The sequence below is a fragment of the Amblyraja radiata genome, chromosome 7, assembly GCF_010909765.2.
Source record: "Amblyraja radiata isolate CabotCenter1 chromosome 7, sAmbRad1.1.pri, whole genome shotgun sequence".
Classification (NCBI taxonomy): Eukaryota; Metazoa; Chordata; class Chondrichthyes; order Rajiformes; family Rajidae; genus Amblyraja; species Amblyraja radiata.
In genome coordinates, this window is record NC_045962.1 from 7501358 (window position 1) to 7523945 (window position 22588).

The following is a 22588-nucleotide window of genomic DNA, read 5'->3' on the forward strand; positions in this document are numbered from 1 at the left end:
ACTCTCACCATCGACGGCACCACTGTCTCCCCATCTCCCCAGGCCCGCAACCTTGGCGTGATCTTTGATTCCACCCTCTCCCTTGAGCCTCACATCCGCCATGTCATTAAAACCTCCTTCTTTCATCTCCGCAACATCGCCAAACTCAGACCCTCTCTCACACCGCCTGCTGCTGAAAGACTCATCCATGCCTTCATCTCCTCCCGACTGGACTATTGCAACTCACTTCTCCTTGGCATCAGCTCCACCTACATCAACCGACTCCAACTGGTCCAGAACGCAGCCGCCCGACTCATCACCCACACCAAATCCTGGCATCACATCACTCCAGTCCTCAAAAAACTTCACTGGCTTCCCGTCTCCCACCGGATCACCTACAAAATCCTGGTCCTCACCTACAAAGCCCTCCACCATCTGGCCCCCACATATCTCATTGACCTCCTCTCCCCCTACCAACCCTCACGGTCCCTCAGATCCACATCAGCCAGTCTCCTCTCCATCCACAAGTCCAACCTCCGCAGTTTTGGGGACAGAGCCTTCTCCAGGGCAGCTCCCAGGCTCTGGAACTCCCTCCCCCAACTGATCCGCAATTCCGTGTCCCTCCCCATCTTCCAGTCCCGCCTCAAGACCCATCTCTTCACCTCTGCCTATCCTTAGCCCCACGTCCCCGTCCCTTTTCATCTGTGCATTAATTGCCTCATGCTGTGTTTTGTATTGAATTCTGTCTTTACTTTGTGTACTAGTCATGTCTCTACTATTTATTTCATCCCCTTACATGTTTTTCCTATACATGCTCAATTTTTGTAAGGTGTCCTTGAGACTCTTGAAAGGCGCCCATAAATAAAATGTATTATTATTATTATTTAGTCACTGTAACTATGCTGTGCTGTTCCATGTGCAATGAATATTGCAAGTCAATAAATATGAACATCTCAATTTACAGAAAAACCTTTTTAATCTGACCCAATTGGGCCTTTGGTTTCAGTTTAGTTTAGAGATACAGCATGGAAACAGACCCTTCGGCTCACCGAGTCTGCACCGACCAGCGATCCCCGCACATTAACAATATCCTACACCCACTAGGGACAATTTTTACACTTATAACAAGCCAATTCACCTACAAACCTGTACGTCTTTGGAGTGTGGGAGGAAACCGAAGATCTTGGAGAAAACCCATGCAGGTCAAGGGGAGAACGTACAAACTCTGTGCAGATAGCACCCAAGGTCCGGATCAAACACGGGTCTCTGGTGCTGTAAGGCAGCAACTCTACCGCTGCTCCACCATGCCACCAGTTTAGGTTTAAGTTTATTATTATTATGTGTACCAAGGTACAGCGGAAAGTGTAGGAAGGAACTGCAGATGCTGGTTTAAACCGATGATAGACACAAAATGCTGGAGTAACTCACCGGGACAGGCAGCATCGCTGGATAGAAGGAATAGCTGACGTTTCGGGTCAAGACCCTTCTTCATCTGTCTGAAGAAGAGTCCTGACCTGAAATGTCATCCATTCCTTCTCAACAAATAGTTACTCCAGCATTTTGGATCTATCTAAGGTACAGTGAAAATTTGTGTTTAGCATGCACATACTACACGTAAAAACAATTTAATCAAACTTAAGTACAATAGATAGTGTGCAAAATATAGTTATGCGTTATATATTTAATTCACTTTTTCATTAAATGTTATAGATTAGAATAATGAATTTTCCAGTGAATCAGGAAGAGAATCAGGAAGAGGGTGCAGGATCCCAGTGAGTGGTCTGGGAAGGTGGCAGATATCACCTGCAGAATCATTGAAGAAAATGATTTTTTGGGACTGATTTGCCTGGCCTGATTGATCATAGGCGATAGGAGCAGAATTAGGCCTCTCGGCCCATCAAGTCCTCTCCATCATTCAATCATGGCTGGCGTAACTCCATTTGTCACAGTGCTCAGCAACTGCGGCTCTGTCCGAGCCCTTCAATATGGAAACGGGGGTCAAACAGGGATGCATCATCGTACCTACCCCGTTTGTCGTCTTCATTGCTGCCATACTTCACCTTATAGGTGAAGAGCTTGCCACAGGGGATCCCAATCCTCTACAGTACTGACGGTGGGCTCTTCAACCTTAAGAGGTTGAAGGCCAAGAGCAAAGTCAGTAACACTGCCATCATGGAGCTTCAGTACGCGGACGACTGTGCCATTGCAGCACACTCTGCAGAAGACATCCAGGGCATCCTGAATGCCTTTGTCAAGGCATATAGAGCCATGGGCCTAGCCTTAAATATCAAGAAGACCCAGGTCCTACATCAACCTCCACCCAACCAGCCGTCTACCCAGCCCACTATAAAAGTGGACGACACCACTCTTGAAAACGTTGGCCACTTCCCCAACCTTGGCAGCATTCTTTCCTCAAAAGCTGACATCGACTCTGAGGTCAACCATCGCCTGAGTTGTGTCAGCGGAGCCTACGCCAGATTCAGGAAAAGAGTCTTTGAAGGCCGAGACCTAAAGGCCCAAACAAAACTGCTGGTCTACAGAGCCGTTGACCTCTCCACCTTGTTGTATGCAGCCGAGTCATGGACCACCTACAGCAAGCACCTGAGAGCCCTGGAACAGTACCATCAAAGATCCTTACGAAAGATTCTGAGGATCAGCTGGGAGAAAAACGCACCAACATCAGCGTTTTGGAGGAAGCCAACATGACCAGCATCACCACCACAATAATGCAGCACCCACTTCAATGGACTGGCCATGTCATCCGCATGTCCAACACACGTCTCCCTAAACAAATCCTGTACTCTCAATTGAAGGAAGACCGGCGAGCCCCCGGCGGGCAAAGAAACGCTTCAAGGACAACATCAAGAACAGTCTGAAGAAATTCCACATCACATCGAGCAACTGGGAGCAAATTGCACAGGACAGGAGCTCCTGGAGGAAATCCATGCAGGAAACATAGAAACATAGAAATTAGGTGCAAGAGTAGGCCATTCGGCCCTTCGAGCCTGCACCGCCATTCAATATGATCATGGCTGATCATCCAACTCAGTATCCTGTACCTGCCTTCTCTCCATACCCTCTGATCCCCTTAGCCACAAGGGCCACATCTAACTCCCTCTTAAATATAGCCAATGAACTGGCCTTGACTACCCTCTGTGGCAGAGAGTTCCAGAGATTCACCACTCTCTGTGTGAAAAAATTTCTTCTCATCCCGGTTTTAAAGGATTTCCCCCTTATCCTTAAGCTGTGACCCCTTGTGCTGGACTTCCCCAACATCAAGAGCAATTTTCCTGCATCTAGCCTGTCCAACCCCTTAAGAATTTTGTAAGTTTCTATAAGATCCCCTCTCAATCTCCTAAATTCTAGAGAGTATAAACCAAGTCTATCCAGTCTTTCTTCATAAGACAGTCCTGACATCCCAGGAATCAGTCTGGTGAACCTTCTCTGCACTCCCTCTATGGCAATAATGTCCTTCCTCAGATTTGGAGACCAAAACTGTACGCAATACTCCTCCAGGTGTGGTCTCACCAAGACCCTGTACAACTGCAGTAGAACCTCCCTGCTCCTATACTCAAATCCTTTTGCTATGAAAGCTAACATACCATTCGCTTTCTTTTCTGCCTGCTGCACCTGCATGCCTACTTTCAATGACTGGTGTACCATCACACCCAGGTCTCGCTGCATCTCCCCTTTTCCTAATCGGCCACCATTTAGATAATAGTCCCACATAAATACACCACATCCACTGGTTCTCCCCTATCCACGCTACTAGTTACATCCTCGAAGAATTCTATAAGATTCGTCAGACATGATTTACCTTTTGTAAATCCATGCTGACTTTGTCCAATGATTTCACCACTTTCCAAATGTGCTGCTATCCCATCTTTAATAACTGACTCTAGCAGTTTCCCCACTACCGATGAAAGACTAACTGGTCTGTAATTCCCCGTTTTCTCTCTCCCTCCCTTCTTAAAAAGTGGGGTTACGTTTGCTACCCGCCAATCCTCAGGAACTACTCCAGAATCTAAAGAGTTTTGAAAGATTATTACTAATGCATCCACTATTTCTGGAGCTACTTCCCTAAGTACTCTGGGATGCAGCCTATCTGGCCCTGGGGATTTATCGGCCTTTAATCCATTCAATTTACCCAACACCACTTCCCGGCTAACCTGGATTGCACTTCACGAAATGGAACTACACCGTGTCGCAGAGACAAAGCGACAGCACCGTAAGGAGAGAGAGAAAGGGGCTCGACGACTACCAACCACCGCCAGTCTCCACTACCCATGTTGCACCAAGGTGTGTGGATCGCGGATCGGCCTCTACAGACATCTGCAAACCCACAAGTAGACGACCTTATGGAGAGGAGAGGGCAGTCACACTCATTTCGAGTGAACGTCGATGATGATGATGAACTCCATTCCACAGATCTACCATTCTCTGACTAAAGAATGAGTAGACCTCCTCGCTCGCAGAGGTCAAAGGTGCTTTCTAAAATACACCTGTTTGGTAAGCTGTATATATTCTTTGTCCTTTCGGTTCGTTCGTAATAGCCAATGAACCACCAATAGTTGAATTACAGATTATTGGAGTTCTATTATACTATACCTTTCAATCAGGCCTTCAAATTGTCCACGGCAATAATCTTCAATATCTAATCCTAATTCAATATGATTTGTAAATATTGGAATATACAACCTAAATAACAGTCTAAACATAAAATGATACAAAAGTTTCAAAATATATTATAAACTGTATACTTAGGATGGATAGAGTGCAAAGAACTTAATTAGACTTCAAAAGGCTTTTAAAAATCTTGATAATGAAAATGTTCTCAATTACTTGCTCCTAGTACAGAGGAAAATAACGATGATTTTATGTGCACAGTTAGTTCATCTGTCAGTACTCACATGTCATTGTGCAGGAGATATAAAGCAAGCAGTTGGGCATAAACCTGAGGCGTTGCTATTCCACCAGGAGCCTGCAAATTCAAGGTAAAGGGGTGTGAAGATCAGTGAAAAATGAAATTACTTATTACATGCAGCCAAATGAAGAGGAAAGAGGTCCGAAATAATGCAAGATCAATCACCAGGGTAGGGGAGTTTTGGTGGAGGGGTGGGGGGGGAGAGAGAGGGGAAATAGTGGAGATGGGGGAAGAGGGATGATGGAACAGGGGAGAGATGGGAGGGAGAGGGAAGAAGAGGGGAGAGGGGAGAAGGGGGGCGAGGGGAGAAGGGGGGAAGAGAGGGGGAGAAGGGGGGAAGAGAGGGGAGGAAGGGGGAAGAGAGGGGAGGAAGGGGGAAGAGAGGGGAGGAAGGGGGAAGAGAGGGGAGAAGGGGGGAGAGGGGAGAAGGGAGAGAGAGGGGAGATGGGGGAAGAGGGATGATGGAACAGGGGAGAGATGGGGGAGGGAGAGGGAAGAGGGGTGAGGGGAGAAGGGGTGAGAGGGGAGAAGGGGGGTGAGGGGAGAAGGGGGGTGAGGGGAGAAGGGGGTGAGGGGGAAAGGGGGGAGAGGGGAGAAGGGGGGTGAGGGGAGAAGGGGGTGAGGGGAGAAGGGGTGTGAGGGGAGAAGGGGGGTGAGGGAGAAGGGGGGTGAGGGGAGAAGGGGGGTGAGGGAGAGGGGTGAGGGGAGAAGGGGGTGAGGGGAGAAGGGGGGTGAGGGGAGAAGGGGGGTGAGGGGAGAAGAGAGGGGAGAAGGGGGGTGAGGGGAGAAGGGGGGGAAGAGAGGGGAGAAGGGGGGAAGAGAAGGGAGAAGGGGGGAGAGGGGAGAAGATAAATGGGGAGAGGGAAGAAGAGGTATGAGGGGACATGGGGGAGGGAGCGGAGAGGGAGAAAGGGGGAGAGAGGAGAGAGGGGGAGGGAGAAGGGTGGAGAGGGGAGAAGGGGGGTGAGGGGTGAGGGGGGAGAAGGGAGAAAGGCGGAGAGGGGAGAAGGGGGGAGAGGGGTGTTTCTATGTTTCTACGGGTTATTGATTGGGGATGATCAGCCATGATCACAATGAATGGCGGTGCTGGCTTGAAGGGCCGAATGGCCTCCTCCTGCACCTATTTTCTATGTTTCTGTGGATGAGGCGACATGGGAGAGATCGGAGAAGGGGGGGGGGATGAGGGACGAGGGAAGGGAGGGGGAGTGGAGAGGACAGAGTGAATGTGTGTGTGTGTGTGTGGGGGGTGGAGGTTGCGGGCCCTCACATCCAGCTCCTGGGTCTCGCATTGCTCCAGGAGTTTGCTGAAACCCACAGATTTCCCGGTCGCCATCACCACCGCCGGCATCTTGTCTTGTCCGCCCGCCCGCGCCTGACGCTGCTGCTGCTGCTGCTGCTGCTGCTCCACCTCTATCTGTGTCTGTGTCTCTCTCTCTGTGTCTCTGCTTCCACTTGCAGGCCGCAGCCAGCGAGGGAGTGAGGGAGGGGGGGAGGGGGGGAGGAGGCGAGCGGCCGCGCAGCAGCAGCGCCGCCCTGGCGCCGGGAGGTCGCCCTGCAGCCAAGGTTGGTGATCAGCTGAAATCAAGCAGCCCCAAGTAATAACACAAAGCTGGAGTATAGAACAAATTAATGAAAGATATGCAAAAAAGTTAATGGGCCTGTCCCATTTAGGCGACTCTTTAGACTCTTTAGGGACTGATTGGGGATGATCAGCCGTGATCACATTGAATGGCGGTGCTGGCTCGAAGGGCCGAATGGCCTACTCCTGCACCTATTGTCTATTGTCTATTGACTGCCAGGGACTAGTTTTACTGGAATTCACCCTACAACACCCGGCAGTAACCTATAACAACCTACGACAGCAAAAATTGTCGCCACTGTCACCGACATGTTGAAAATTTTGCGGCAGTCGCCCAAAAAAATTGCCTAAGTGGGACAGGCCCATTAACGATGATGAAGTAAACAAGCCATTGTTAGCTGTGTGGTCACAAAATGCTGGAGTTATTCAGCGGGACAGGCAGCATCTCTGGAGAAAGAGCCTGAAGAAGGGTCTTGACCAAAACATCACCTCCAGAGAAGCTGGAGTCCCGCTGAGTTACTCCAACATTTTGTGTCTATCTTCGATTTAAACTGGCATCTGCAGTTCATTCCTACATGTTGTTAGCTGTGTGCTCGGTGTAAACGAGTTAAGGACAATGAGACTCAACAAGACGTCTTCGGACGACAGCTAAAATAAAACAATTCCTCCAGTTTGATGACCTCGAAAAGATCATCCACACATTTATCTCCTCCCGCCTAGATTACTGCAGCTCCCTTTACACTGGCATCATCCAATCTTCCCTGTCCCGCCTGCAACTGGTCCAAAACGCCGCAGCGAGACTCCTGACGGGCACCCGAAAAAGGGACCACATCACCCCGATCCTGGCCTCTCTCCACTGGCTCCCTGTGTGGTTCCGAATACATTTCAAGATCCTCCTTTATGTCGACAAAGCCCTCAATGGGCTTGCCCCCACCTACATTAAAAGTCTGCTCACCCACCACTCCACCTCCAGGTCCCTCAGATCAGCCGACTTGGGGTTGCTGAATATCCCGCGGTCTAGGCATAAGCTCAGGGGTGACCGCGCCTTTGTGGTTACAGCTCCTAGACTGTGGAACAGCATCCCCCTCCCCATCAGAACTGCCCCCTCCATTGACTCTTTTAAGTCGAGACTAAAAACTCATCTGTACTCCCAAGCCTTTCTTGACGTCCTCTGAGCGAGGGCTATATGTATGTATCAATGTAAAGCACTTTGGCCAACGAGAGTTGTTTTTTAAATGTGCTATAGAAATAAATGTGACTCAGGCCCGTACGAAGCTTTTCAAAAAGGGGGTGGCATGACAGGATTACAAAAAACTTAATGAGTTACCCAAATCACGTGCGCGAAGCGTGAAGTCCCTTGATGCCAGGGTTTTTAGATGCTCTCTGGTGCATTCTGAGCCTTATTTTGGAGCATTTTTGCACCAAATTTATGTCCAATATTTCAGAAATGAACAGGAACCTGAGAGGTAGCTTTTTCACACAAAGGGTGCTGGGTGTATGTAACGAGCTGCCAGAGGAGGTAGTTAAGGCTGGGACTAGCCTACTGTTTAAGAGACATTTGGGCACATAGATGGATAGGTCAGATTTAGATGGATATGGGCCAGACACGTGTGAGTGGGACAGTAGAGCAGATTTGAAAGAGGAGTGAAATGTAAAGGCAGAGAGAGGTTTATGGGTGGAAAGGAACATAGGAAAGGAGGGGGGAAGAGTGGGCTTGGCAGATGGGTGAAGGGAAAATAGTCACAAAGTGCTGGAGTAACTCAGTGGGTCAGGCAGCATCTGCGGAGAATATGAATAGGCGGCGTTTCACAGAGTGCTGGAGTAACTCAGCGAGTCAGGCAGCATCTGTGGAGAACATGGATAGGTGACATGTCACAGAGTGCTGGAGTAACTCAGTGAATCAGGCAGCATCTCTGGAGAAATGGTATAGATTATATTTCGGGTCAAGACCGTTCTTCAGTAATATTCATGATGTGACATGCATAGACATTCCTGAATGTTACCCAAACCATCGTGAGCTACTGACAGGACACAAACTTTGGGACACGGTGTGAAGCTGTTGTGTCTGTCCCAGCCTGGTAAAAACCTGGATGGAGTGGATTTGGAAAGGATGTTTCCACTAGTGGGAGAGTCTAGGACCAGTGGCCATAGCCTCAGAATTAAAAGACATTCCTTTAGGAAGGAGATGAGCAGGAATTTCTTAAATCAGAGGGTGATGAACTGTGGAATTCATTGCCACAGACAGCTGTGGAGGTCAAGTCAGTGGACATTTTTCAGGAGGAGATTGATAGATTCTTGATAGATACGGGTGTCAGAGGTAATGGGGAGAAGGCAGGAGAATGGGTTTGAGAGGGAAAGATAGTCATAGTGATACAGTGTGGAAACAGGCCCTTCGGCCCAGCATGCCCCATCTGCACTAGTCCCACCTGCCCACGTTTGATCCATATCCCTCCGAACCTGTCCTATCCATGTACCTGTCTAACTGTTTCTTAAATGTTGCGATAGTCCCTGCCTCAACTACCTCCTCTGGCAGCTTGTTCCATACACCTACCACCCTTTGTGTGAAAAACATACCCCACAGATTCCTATTAAATCTTTTGCCCTTCACCTTAAACTTATGTCCTCTGCTCCTCGATTCACTTGCTCTGGACAAAAGACTCAAGCATATCTATTCAAATCATGATTTTAAACACCTCTATTAGATCATCCCTCATCCTCCTGTGCTCCATGAAATAGTCCCAGCCTACTCAACCTCTCCCTATAGCTCTGGCCCTCTAGTGCTGGCAACATCCTCATAAATCTTCACTGTACCCTTTCCAGTTTGATGACATATTTCCTATAACATGGTGCCCAGAACTGAACACAATACTCTGAATGCGGCCTCACCAACTTCTTATGCAACTGCAACATGACTTCCCAACTTCTATACTCAGCCTGGCCCGCTGAGTTACTCCAGCACTCTGTGAAACGTCACAGAACAGGGCAAGATTAGCAAGTTTGCTGATGATACAGAAATGAGTGGTTTTGCAGATAGTGAAGATGGTTGTGAAAGATTGCAGCAGGATCTGGATCAATTAGCCAGGTGGGCAGAGGAATGGTTGATGGTTGCATGGTTCCTTGAGGTCGTGTCGCAGGTATATCAGGTGGTCAAAAAGTATTTTGGCACTTTGGCCTTCATCAGTCAGAGTATTGAGTATATAAATTGGGAGGTCATGTTGCAGTTGTATAAGACGTTGGTGAGACCGCATTTAGAATATTATGTTCAGTTCTGGGCACCATGTTATAGGAAAGATGTCAAACTGAAAAGAGTACAGAGATCCCATCCTGGATCAGTCCAATCAGGGTTGTGTCATCCGCAAACTTGAGAAGCTTGACAGAGGTGTCTGTGGAGGTGCAGTCATTAGTGTGGTGAGAGTAGAGTAGAGGAGAGGGGAGAGTACGCATCTTTTGGTGCTCCTATGCTGAGCGTTTGCGGGTCCGAGATATGCTTTCCCGCATCACATGCTGCTTCCTGTCTGTCAGAAAGCTGGTGATCCACCGACAGAGGGGTTCAGGCACAGTCAACTCAGAAAGTTTGGAGCGTAGTAGCTCTGGCACAATGGTGTTGAATGCAGAGCTAAAATCAACAAACAAAATCCGCGCATAGGTTCCCATGTGGTCTAGGTGCTGGAGGATGAAGTGCAGGCCCAGATTGACTGCATCATCCACAGATCTATTGGCCCAATATGCAAAATGCAGAGGGTCCAGCAGAGGGATTGTGATATTTTTCAGCTTGGCCAGCACAAGCCTTTCAATGGTCTTCATGACTACAGAGGTTAGTGCGACAGGCCTGTAGTCATTAAGACCAGTAATCCTTACCTTTTTGGGTACAATAGTGGAGACTTTGAAGCAGGCAGGGACTGGTTAAAAATGAGTAATTGGGTGTGAAGTGGTGATTGGAGTGGGATGGGTGTAGAAGGGCCCAGTCTTTGCAGACTGAGGTCAGGCTGTGAGTAGGTGTGAAGTGTTGGGTGGGGTGGGAAAGGGTCCACTCTTTTCATACTGGAGTCTTGCCTTAAGTAGGTGTGAAGTGGTGAATGGGAAGGAGGGGGTGCAGGGTCCATTCTTTGCAGGCTGGGGTCTGGCTGTGTTTGTTGGGGAGGGGATTTCAGGGTTACGTTTCTGATTTTCAAACCTGCAGTAAAACTCATTCAGGTCGTTCTTCAGCTGACGATTGTCCAAAGAACGGGGGGGCTTTCCTCTTATAGCTGGTGATTTCTTGCATGCCCTTCCAAACTGAAGAGGAGTCATTAGCTGAGAACTTGCTCCTCAACTTCTCAGAGTACCTTTCCTTGGCAGCTCCGATTCCTCTTCTCAGCTCTTTATCGATTAGGCTATCTTTTAACACTTTAACGATTAGGCTATCGGCTTGACGCATATTTGCCCCCAACACCCCCCCCCCCCCCCCCCCCCCTCCCCCCGATCTCGAAATTGAAATGTTACATCTGTATATAATGATCCCATTAAACTATGGAATTCATATTTTTCAGTATTGTTATCAAGGAAAAGAAAGCAGTTCCAATTGTTTGATATTATTTGATATTGTTTAATATTGTTTAATATTATTCATATGGAGGAGAAAGGGTGGCGTGGACCCAGCGGAGGTCAGCGGGTGTGGCGTGGGCCCAGCGGGGGTGGCGTGGACCCAGCGGGGGTGGCATGAGCCCAGCGAGGGTGGCGTGGGCCCAGCGGGGGTAAGCGGGGATGGTGTGGGGGGAAGATTTCTTGGGCCCCGGCTGCGGAGGGAGGTGAGGGGAGCGGACTCCGCTGCAGCGGAGTCTGGTGTTGGGGTTACAGCCGTTGGGTTCAGATTCAGCCACTCTTGCCTGGCGACGGGAGAACAGAGAACTGGCCGTTTCCAATTTGGAAACGTTTTTTTATTATTATTTTTTTTTGGTAATTTTTTCTTAGTGGGGAAAAAAAGGGGGGTGCGGTCGCACCCAATGCACCCCCCCTTTGGACGGCCATGTGACTTGACTTGACAGTGGAACTAGTACAACTACTAGGGTGGGGAAGGGACGGAGAGAGAGAGGATGCAAGGATTATTTGACGTTAGAGAAATCAATATTCATACCGCTGCATTTTAAGCTGCCCAAGTGACCAGTCAGAAGAGCCTTGGGTTAGAACAATGGCTCCCATTGGAAGATTGGAGAAAAATGAGTATAAAGGAAGTGCAGTCTGAGACATCGGCAGTGACAGCCCAGGAACAACCATTGCAAGAAGGAGGGACTTGAGTTTGATACTCAGAAAGTTTGATGCCCGACCAACACAGTGAATCTGGCCAATTCATTCATACAGGTAATATCTGAGTCTAGGTCATGTGTTTTGTGGTTTAGTTTAAGAAGCGAATACGGACACTTCGTCTAGTGAGGCTATATGGGTGGAGCTGAGGAACAAGAAAGGGATGATCACCTTGTTGGGGGTGTACTACAGACCCCCGAATAGTCAATGGAAATTAGAAGAACAAATATGCCAGGAGATTGCAGGCAGCTGTAGGTTAAATAAGGTTGTTGTAGTAGGGAATAAACAAGCAGGATTCCGCATGGGAAGATCCTGCAGCGAACAAATCTTTGTGTTACGAAATGTGGTCGAACCCCAAGAGATTTTATAAATACATAAGGAGGAAAAGGGTAACTAGATAGAGAGTGGGGCCTCTCAGGAATCAAAGCGGTCAACTGTGTATGTAGCCACAGGACTGGGCAAGGTCCTCAATTAGTATTTCTCCTCTGTATTTACCAAGGATAAAGGCAGGATGGAACTTGGGGGCAGTCAATGGATGGGTCGTGAGAGCAGTCAGTGTTACCGTCGAAGAAGTACTGAAGGTACTATCGTGTACGAAGGTAGACAAATCTTCAGGGCCTGATCAGATATATCCGAGGACATTGTGGGAAACTAGAGAGAAAATTGCGGGAGCCCTGGTTGAAATTTACAAGTCATCCTTAAATACAGGAGAGGTGCAAGAAGACTGGAGGGTGGCAAATGTTGTGCCTCTTTTCAAGAAGGGCTGCAGGGAAAATGCAGGGAACTATAGGCCGGTGAGCTTAACATCTGTAGTTGTAAATTTACTAGAGAGTATTCTGAAGGATAGGGCATACAGGCATTTGTATGGGCAAGGGCTGATTAGGGATAGTCAGCATGGGTTTGTATGTGGGATGTTATGTCTCACAACTCTGGGTTTTTCCATACTTGACCAAAAGCGTCGATGAGGGCAGAGCTGAAGATGTTGTGTACATGGATGTCAGTAAGGCAATCACAAGGTTCCGCATGGTAGGCTGCTCTGGAAGGTTAGATCACATTGGATCCAAGGAGGGATAACTGAATAGATAGCAAATTGGTTTCAGCGAAGGAAGCAGAGGGTGATGGTGGAAGTTGCTGCTCGGACTGGAGGCCTGTGACTAGTGGTGTGCCTCAGGGTTCGGTGCTGGGCCCGTTACTGTTTGTCAACTACATCAATGATTTGGATGAGAACATACAGGGCAAGACTAGCAAGTTTGCTGATGATACAAAAGTGGGTGGTTTTTCAGATGGTGAAGATGGTTGTGAACAATTGCAGCAGGATCTGGATCGATTGGCCAGGTGGGCTGAGGAATGGTTGACGGAATTTAATACAAAGAAGTGTGAGTTGTTGCATTTTGGGACGTCTAACAAGGGAAGGACCTACACAGTGAATGATAGGCCTCTGGGTAGTGTTGTAGAGCAGAGGGGTCTAGGAGTACAAGTGCATGGTTCCTTGTAGGTCAAGTCGCAGGTAGTTAAGGTGGTCAAAAAGGCTTTTGGCACATTGGCCTTCATCAGTCAGTATTGAGTATAGAAGTTGGGAGGTCATGTTGCAGTTGTATAAGACGTTGGTGAGACTGAATTTAGAATATTGTGTTCAGTTCTGGGCACCATGTTATAGGAAACATATTGTCAAGCTTGAAAGGGTTCAGAGAAGGTTTATGCGGATGTTGCCAGGACTAAAGGGTGTTAGCTATAGGGAGAGGTTGAGTAGGCTGGGTCTCTATTCCTTGGAGCACAGGAGGATGAGGGGTGATCTTGTAGAGGTATACAAAATCATGAGAGGAATAGATCTGGTAGATGCACAAAGTCTCTTGCCCAGAGTAGGGGAATCGAGGAACAGCAGACATAGGTTCAAGGTGAAGGGGAAAAGATTTAATGGGAATCTGAGGGATAACCTATTCACACAAAGGGTGGTTGGTGTATGGAACAAGCTGCCAGAGTAGGTAGTTGAGGGTGGCACTATCCCACTGTTTAAGAAACTGTTAGACAGTTACATGGATAGGATAAGTTTGCAGGGATATGGATCAAGCGCAGGCAGGACTAGTGTAGCTAGGACATGTTGGCCGGTGTGGGCAAGTTGGGCCAAAGGGCCTGTTTCCACACTGGATCACTCTGACTATGACTCTAGGTCAATGGTTTGCATGCATGCTTAAGTAATTTGAATGTGAATAAAGTTTAGAAGTGAACACAGTCTAAACCTTGTTCTAAACCTTGGTTTCGAGACATTTATTCCACTCGTTAGTTGATACCCTATAGAGGTAAAAGGGTCAACAGTACCCCTGAGCAAACATTGGACTTTGTCTTTGTTAGCTGTGAGGAGGATGCTAGGAGGCTGCAAGATGACCTGGATAGGCTGGGTGAGTGGGCAAATGCATAGCAGATGCAGTATAATGTGGATAAATGTGAGGTTATCCACTTTGGTGGCAAAAATATGAAAGTAGACTATTATCTGAATGGTGGCCGATTAGGAAAAGGGGAGATGCAACGAGACCTGGTTGTCATCGTACACTAGTCATTGAAAGTAGGCATGCAGGTGCAGCAGGCAGTGAAGAAAGCGAATGGTATGTTAGCATTCATAGCAAAAGGGTTTGAGTCTAGCAGCAGGGAGGTTCTACTACAGTTGTACAGGGTCTTGGTGAGACCACACCTGGAGTATTGCGTCTCCTAATCTGAGGAAATACATTCTTGCCATAGAGGGAGTGCAGAGAAGGTTCACCAGACTGATTCCTGGGATGTCAGGACTTTCATATGAAGAAAGACTGGATAGACTCGGCTTGTACTCGCTAGAATTTAGAAGATTGAGGGGGTATCTTATAGAAACTTACAAAATTCTTAAGGGGTTGGACAGGCTAGATGCAGGAAGATTGTTCCCGATGTTGGGGAAGTCCAGAACAAGTGGTCACAGTTTAAGGATAAGGGGGAAATCTTTTAGGACCGAGATGAGAAAAACATTTTTCACACAGAGAGTGGTGAATCTCTGGAATTCTCGTCCACAGAAGGTAGTTGAGGCCAGTTCATTGGCAATATTTAAGAGGGAGTTAGATGTGACCCTTGGGATCAGGGGGTATGGAGAGAAGGCAGGTACAGGACACCGAGTTGGATGATCAGCCATGATCATATTGAATGGCGGTGCAGGCTCGAAGGGCCGAATGGCCTACTCCTGCACCTATTTTCTATGTTTCTATGTTTCAATCTTGCTCTCAGAGGTTGTCTGTGTGGAGTTTGCATGTTATCCCTGTGACCGTGTGGATTTCCTCCGGGTGCTCCGATTTCCTCCCACATCCCAAATAAACGTGCAAGTTTGCAGATTAGTTGGTGACTGTAAAATTTCCCCCTGACCTGTAGAAAGTGCATGAGAATATGCGATAACATAGAACTAGTGTGAATGAGTGGGAAGGAACAGCAGATGCGGGTTTTAACCGAGAATAGACACAAAAAGCTGGAGTAGCTCAGCGGGTCAGACAGCGTCTCTGGGGAGAAGGGATAGGTGATGCTTTGGGTCGAGACCCTTCTTCAGTCTGAGAGTCAGGGGAAAAGGAAACGAGAGATATAAACAGTGATGTAGAGAGGTGTAGAACAAATGAATAAAAGATTCGCAAAGAAGTAAGGACGATAAAGGAAACAGCTGTGTGCTGGGTGAGAACAAGTCAGACAATGAGACTCAACAAGACGACTTTGAAGCTGGTAACGACAGTGGCGGACTGGCCAGGGTGTCAGCTTGCTCGATGGCAAGTGGGCTCCTGATGAAGTGGGCCTCCTTTGTCTCCTGGCAACCAATATTTTTAGACCCAGACCGCCACTGGGTAACGACATGGGTGGGGGAGGGGTGGAGAGAGAGAGGATGCAAGGGTTACTTAAAGTTGGAGAAATCAATATTCATACCACATACCATACGTAAGGTACACAAAAATGCTGGAGAAACTCAGCGGGTGCAGCAGCATCTATGGAGCGAAGGAGATAGGCAACCTTTCGGGCTGAAACCCTTCTTCAGACTCTTCAGACTTTGCCTATCTCCTTCGCTCCATAGATGCTGCTGCACCCACTGAGTTTCTCCAGCATTTTTGTGTACCTTCGATTTTCCAGCATCTGCAGTTCCTTTTTAAACACTGGGTTGTAAGGTGTTGGAAAGAGGTTTAAATTGAAGGTAGACACAAACTGCTGAAGTAGCTCAGCGGGACAGGCAGCATCTCTGGTGACGTTTCAGGTCGAGACCGTTCTGCAGACTGAAGACTTACAACCTCTGGGTTGTAAGCTGCCCAAGCGAAATATGAGTCGCTGTTCCTCCAATTTGCATTTTGTAAGCTGTGCGATGGATGGCCGGCATGAATTTGGTGGGCTAAAGCGCCTATTCCCATATTAAACCTTTATACCAAAGATACTAGAGCAGTTAGTATCCTCTAGTATCTTTGCTTTATACTGATGGGCAGCCTGCCCAGCAATACAACCAGGGGTAGAAAAGGCACTCTCAACTGGAAGGGGCAGGAAGAGGCTCTTACAGGTAGGGGGCAGTGCATCATGAATGTTGGTGGCAGAAAAGTAGTATTGTCTGTGGATATGAATCCATTTCCACAACAGGAACCACCACCAGATGGAGCCATCTGACCAGTTTATATAATTCACAACTTTCCCTTCTCTCATTTTATGTCATTTCACCAGTGATTTCAAGTTCAAGTTTATTGTGTAGGAAGTAACCGCAGATGCTGGTTTACACCGATGAGAGAACACAAAATGCTGGAGTATCTCAGCGGGACAGGCAGTATCTCTGGAGAGAAGGAATAGGTGACGATTCGGCTCAGACTGATAGTCAGGGGAGAGGGAGATACAGAGATATGGAAGGGCAAGGTGTGAACATGACAGAAAGGCGGATGATGCTCAAGAAAATGTAGAATGGTTCAGATAAACAATTATAATGGTGTGGGAACAATTACATATCTTGCTTGCAGCAACATTGCAGGAACATAGAAAGACAAACTCACAATAAGCAAAACTATATATATTAAAAAACATAACATTCTAAAAGAAAGAAGCCTTTGTAAAACATAGAAACATAGAAAATGGGTGCAGGAGGAGGGCATTTGACGCTTTGAGCCTGCACCGCCATTCATTGTGATCATGGCTGATCATCCACAATCAGTACCCCGTTCCTGCCTTCTCCCCATATCCCTTGATTCCACTAGCCCCTAGAGCTGTATCTTTCTTTCTTTTAAATGTATCAAGTGAATTGGCCACCACTGCCCTCTATGGCAGAGAATTCCACAAATTCACAACTTTCTGGGTGAAAAAGGTTTTTTCTCATCTCAGTTTTAAATGACCTCCCCTTTATTCTTGGACTGTGACCCCTGGTTCTGGACTCCCCCAACATTGGGAACAATTATCCTGCATCTAGCTTGTCCAGTCCTTTTATTATTTTATAAGTTTCTATAAGATGCCCTCTCATCCTTCTAAATTCCAGTGAGTACAAACCCAGTCTTTCCAATCTTTCCTCGTATGACAGTCCCGCCGTCCTGGGGATTAACCTTGTGAACCTAAGCTGCACTGCCTCAATGGCAAGAATGTCCTTCCTCAAATTAGGAGACCACAACTGCACACAATACTCCAGATGTGGTCTCACCAGGGCCCTGCAAAAGGACCTCTTTACTCCTATACTTAAATCCTATACTCAAAAAAAAGATAATAATACAAAAACATAATTGGAAAAAAAAGAGGTCAGCTGGCATTTTCTGATGTTGAGGTGGGTTTAGGATTGTGTGGGTAGGTTCAAGAACCTGATAGTTGTATGAAAATAGCTGTTCCTGAGCTTGGTAGAGTGGAAATCCGGGCTGCAGTACCCACTGCCCGCTGATAACAGTGAGAAGAGGGCAACCTGAATGGGGCATTCTTGAGGCAGCACTTCCTGGAGATGTTCCCGATGGAGCTGTGCCCATGGGTGCCTCAACCACCTCCTCTGGCAGCTTGTTCCATACACCCACCACCTTTTGTGTGAACGAGTAACTCCTCGGATTCCTGTTAAATCTTTTCTTCCTTCCCCTTGAACCTATGTCCTCAGGTCCTCGATTCCTCTACTCTGGGTAAAAGACTCTATGCATCTACCCGATCTATTCCTCTCATGATTTTGTATACCTCTATAAGATCTCCCCTCATCTTCCTACGCTCCATGGAATAGAGACTCTGCCTACTCAACCTCTCCCTATAGCTCACACCCTCTAGTCCTGGCAACATCCTCGTAAATCTTCTCTGAACCCTTTCAAGCTTGACAATATCTTTCCTATAACATGGTGCCCAGAACTGAACACAATATTCTAAATGCAGTCTCACCAATGTCTTATACAACTGCAACATGACCTCCCAACTTCTATACTCAATACTCTGACTGATGAAGGCCAAAGTGCCAAAAGCCTTTTTGATCACCTTATCTACCTGCTACTCGACCTTCAAGGAACCATGCACCTGTATACCTAGATCCCCCTGCTCTACAACACTACCCAGATGCCGACCCTGGAATAGGAAGGGCTGCGTTGGAAGGGGTGGCGGGGGGAATGGTCTCCCCAGAAACCAGAGGGGATTGGAAAATGCAATCGGTGGGGGTTCATGGTGAAGGTGGCGGACCCGGAATGTGTGAACTAAACTAAACTAAAGCTATACGCATGTGAGAAAGATTTTACTGCAGTGGCATAAGCAGGATTATAGTTTTCCAAGTCTCTGTCTTAATGTGGGAGGTCATGTGTCAGCGGTACTCGTGCTTGTGATGGTGAGAGATGGTCCGTGTGAATGTTTACTTTAGTTTAGAGATACAGCGCAGAAACAGACACGTTCTGCCCACCGTGTCCGAGCCGACCAGTGATCCCCGCACGTTAATATTATCCTACACATACAAGAGACAATTTATAATTACACCAAGCCAATTAACCTACAAACCTGTACCTCTTTCGAGTGTGGGAGGAAACCAGAGTTCCCGGAGAAACCCCACACAGGTCACAGGGAGAACGTGCAAACTCCGTACAGACAAGCATCTGTGGTCAGGATCAAACCTGCGTCTCTGTCGCTGTAATATCCCTGTCCCACTGTACGAGTTCATTCCAAGAGCTCTCCTGAGTTTAAAAAAAAATCAAATTCGTGGTAAGCACGAAGAATGAACGTAGCGGGTACGTCGGAGCTCGGGGACGTCTCTTAGCGGCTCGTAACGCTAACGGCAGGTACTCAAGAAGACTCGCTAATGGCAGGTAAGCACGTGAAGACTCGTGAAGATTTTTCAACGTGTTGAAAAATGTCCACGAGAGCCCCGAGTACCGACGAGCGGCCATTACCGTAAATCTCCGAGTTCGAATCAGGGCAAACTCGGGAGAGCTCTTGGAATGAACTCGTACCGTGGGACAGGGCTTTAAGGCAGCAACTCTACCAATGTGCCACTGTGCTGCCCATGTGAGAACATAGAATTTAGAACATTCAAATGCAAAACAAGGCAATCTTGACATTATTCTATCTCATGCGGCGGCACCTGGTGACAACTCAAGGTCACAATGAATCATCGGCTCAAGAGGGCGGCGTCTTAGTGTGGGGAGATGCGAGTCACGGGGATGTTATCTGAGTTGTTATTTAAGGCCGGGCAACACCCGTGTCAGCTGAGGTGTAGGGAGCTGTATTGGAGAAGAATAAACACGTCTAATGCACACAACTCGTGTCCGACTAGTTTGTGGCTGGACTCCTGCGAGCCTCCGCCACACTCATCTTTCAAGCGGCCCAAGTCACCATCCCAATTCCAAGCTGATCATACGCCTCCCATTTACTGCAACATATCTACGCTACTAGCGGGTAGGGAGTGCGGGTGATCCACTGTTATCTCTTTACAGAAATGTAAAGGAGCCACCCTATTAGTTTGTACTATTTCATGTTTACATTTACCAATCCACCCTTCAACATATTCCAAAACAGGAGATAAGAACATTTAATCTTCTTTGCTGTTTCCCACGCATTCTCTTCTACACCTGATCAGGACAAAGATTGCCAATTCTCTTCTCCAATACACCCTTTTGTTACCTTGTTCAATTCCAATTAAATAAAGAAGGATATTAATTTGTCTTCCACACGGGGGAACTCTGTCCTTGTTGCACCTGGGGAGGAAGGGGAGGGAGACCAGAACTATGGGGCAAAGAGGAGATGCAGGTGAGGGATCCATCTATGACAGCTGGAGGTAAGGTAAGGCAAGGCAAGACAAGGCAAGTTTATTTGTATAGCACCTTTCAACAACAAGGTAATTCAAAGTGCTTTACATAAAACATTATAAGCATTGGAAAGAAACACATATGAAATGACATTTAGATGTTAAACGATTATTAGATTATTCAGATAAAATAATTACAAATTAAAAGCAATCAAATAAAATATTTAAAATAGAATAAAACCAGGAATAGAAGTTACAGTGCAGTATAGGTAATTAATAAATTGTATTGTTTACTGAAAGGCAGCGGCAAACAGAAAAGTCTTCAGTCTAGATTTAAAAGAGCTGAGAGTTGCAGCAGACCTGCAGTTTTCTGGGAGTTTGTTCCAGATATGTGGTGCATAAAAACTAAATGCTGCCTCTCCATGTTTAGTTCTGACTCTGGGGACACAGAGCAGACCTGTCCCAGACGATCTGAGAGGTCTGGGTGGTTCGTAGCTAAGCAGAAGATCAGAAATGTAATTTGGCCCTAAACCATTCAGTGCTTTGTAAACCAACAGTAGTATTTTGAAATCAATTCTTTGAAAGACAGGAAGCCAGTGTAAAGACCTCAGAACTGGAATAATGTGATCTACTTTTTTGGTCTTAGTGAGGACTCGAGCAGCAGCGTTCTGAATTAACTGCAGCTGTCTGATCGACTTTTTAGGGAGACCTGTAAAGACACTGTTACAGTAGTCGAGCCTGCTGAAGATAAATGCATGGACAAGTTTTGCCAAATCCTGCTGAGACATAAGTCCTTTAATCCTTGATATATTCTTTAGGTGATAGTAGGCTGACTTTATGACTGTTTTTATGTGGCTGTTGAAGTTCAGGTCTGAGTCCATGACTACTCCTAAGTTTCTGGCTTGGTTTGTTGTTTTTAGCATTACCATTTGAAGCTGGGTGCTAACTTTTAATCGTTCTTCCTTCGCTCCAAAAACAATTATTCAGTTTTTTATTTGTTTAATTGGAGAAAATTCTGGTTCATCCAATCGTTGATTTGCTCAATGCATCTACTCAGTGCTTGTATTGGACTATAGTCTCCTGGTGATATTGTTATGTAGATTTGTGTGTCGTCTGCATAACTATGGTAACATATTTTGATGTTTTTCATGATCTGAGCCAGTGGAAGCATGTAGATGTTAAACTACAGAATGGAGCCCTGGGGAACTCCACATGTAATTTTTGCACGCTCAGATGTGTAATTACCTATAGACACAAATTAGTCCCTGTCCGTCAAGTAGGATTCAAACCATTTTAATGCTGTGCCCGAAAGTCCCACCCAGTTTTCCAGACGGTCTAGTAATATGTTGTGATCGACTGTGTTGAATGCAGCACTGAGATCTAGTAATACTAAGACTGAAATTTTGCCATTGTCTGTGTTTAAGTGAATGTCATTGAAGACCTTAACAAGAGCCGTCTCGGTGCTGTTGTGTGGTCTAAATCCTGACTTAAGACACCAAAACAGCTGTTCATTAACATGAAATTGTTCAGCTGCATAAAAACAGCTTTTTCAATGATTTTACTGAGAAATGGGAGGTTTGATATTGGTCTATAATTGTTCAGTAGTGAAGTGTCTAAGTTTTTCTTTTTTAAGAGAGGCTCGATAACAGCAGTTTTCAGGGCCTGTGGGAAGACACCTGAGAGAAGGGACGTGTTTACAATCTGTAGAAGGTAACCACCTTCACTAAAGAATGAGGGCATCTTGGAAGCCCTCGAATGGATGGCCTCGTACTGGGAGAAGATGCGGCAGATGGGTTGAGTTGAGGATAGTGTGTTTGCTAAAGGCAGGGTGGAAGGGAGTGCAGTCCAGATAACTGTGGCAGTCACGAGGTTTGTCGTGGGCATCGGCCGATAGTCTGCCCCTTGTGATGGAGCCAGGGAGATCAAGAAAGGGGAATGGTGTACCGGAGATGGTCCAAGTGAATTTGAGGGGGAATTTGAAGTTAGTGGTGAAGTTAATAAAACCAATGAGTTCTGCAATAATGCAAGAGGCAGCTCCAATGCAGTTGTCGATACAGTGGAGAAAGAGTCGGTGGATGGTGCCAGCGTATGTTTGGAACTAGGATTGTTCGACACAAAGTGCTGGAGTAACTCAGTGGGTGAGACAGCATCCCTGGAGAGAAGGAATAGGCGATGTTTCGGTGTCGAGACCCTTCTTCAGACTGATGTCAGGGGAGGGGGCGGGATAAAGATAGATTGTAGTCGGAGACAGTAAGTAGTGGGAGAACTGGGAAGGGGTTCAAGGGGAAGGAGGGAGAAAGCAAGGGCTATCTGAAGTTAGAGAAGTCAATGTTCATACCGCTGGGGTGTAAACTACCCAAGCAAAATATGAGGTGCTGTTCCTCCAATTCAAGCAAAATATTTTGCTTGGGAAGTTTACACTTAAGCGGTATGAACATTGACTTCTCTAACTTCAGATAGCCCTTGCTTTCTCCCTCCTTCCCCTTCCCCTTCCCAGTTCTCCCAGTTTCTTAAACTTTGCAATATTACGTGCTTCAACTACCTCCTGCGGCAGCTCATTCCACATACCCACCACCCTTTGTGTAAAAAAGTTACCCCTCAGATTTCTATTAAATCTTTACCCCCCTCA

At 46.9% G+C, this 22588-nt stretch overlaps 1 protein-coding gene across 1 annotated transcript in view; it reads right to left on the reverse strand.

The window, feature by feature from the left end:
• Positions 1-6429, reverse strand: part of cops8 (COP9 signalosome subunit 8) — a 33327-nt gene extending 26898 nt beyond the window's left edge. The window contains exons 1-2 of the mRNA XM_033023636.1: positions 6171-6429; positions 4890-4960 (exon numbers count right to left, since the gene is read on the reverse strand). Coding sequence (XP_032879527.1) covers positions 4890-4960; positions 6171-6251 — 152 coding nt within the window. The 5' untranslated portion in view covers positions 6252-6429. The remainder of the gene's footprint in view (positions 1-4889; positions 4961-6170) is intronic.
• Between the last annotated feature and the right edge of the window lie 16159 nt (positions 6430-22588).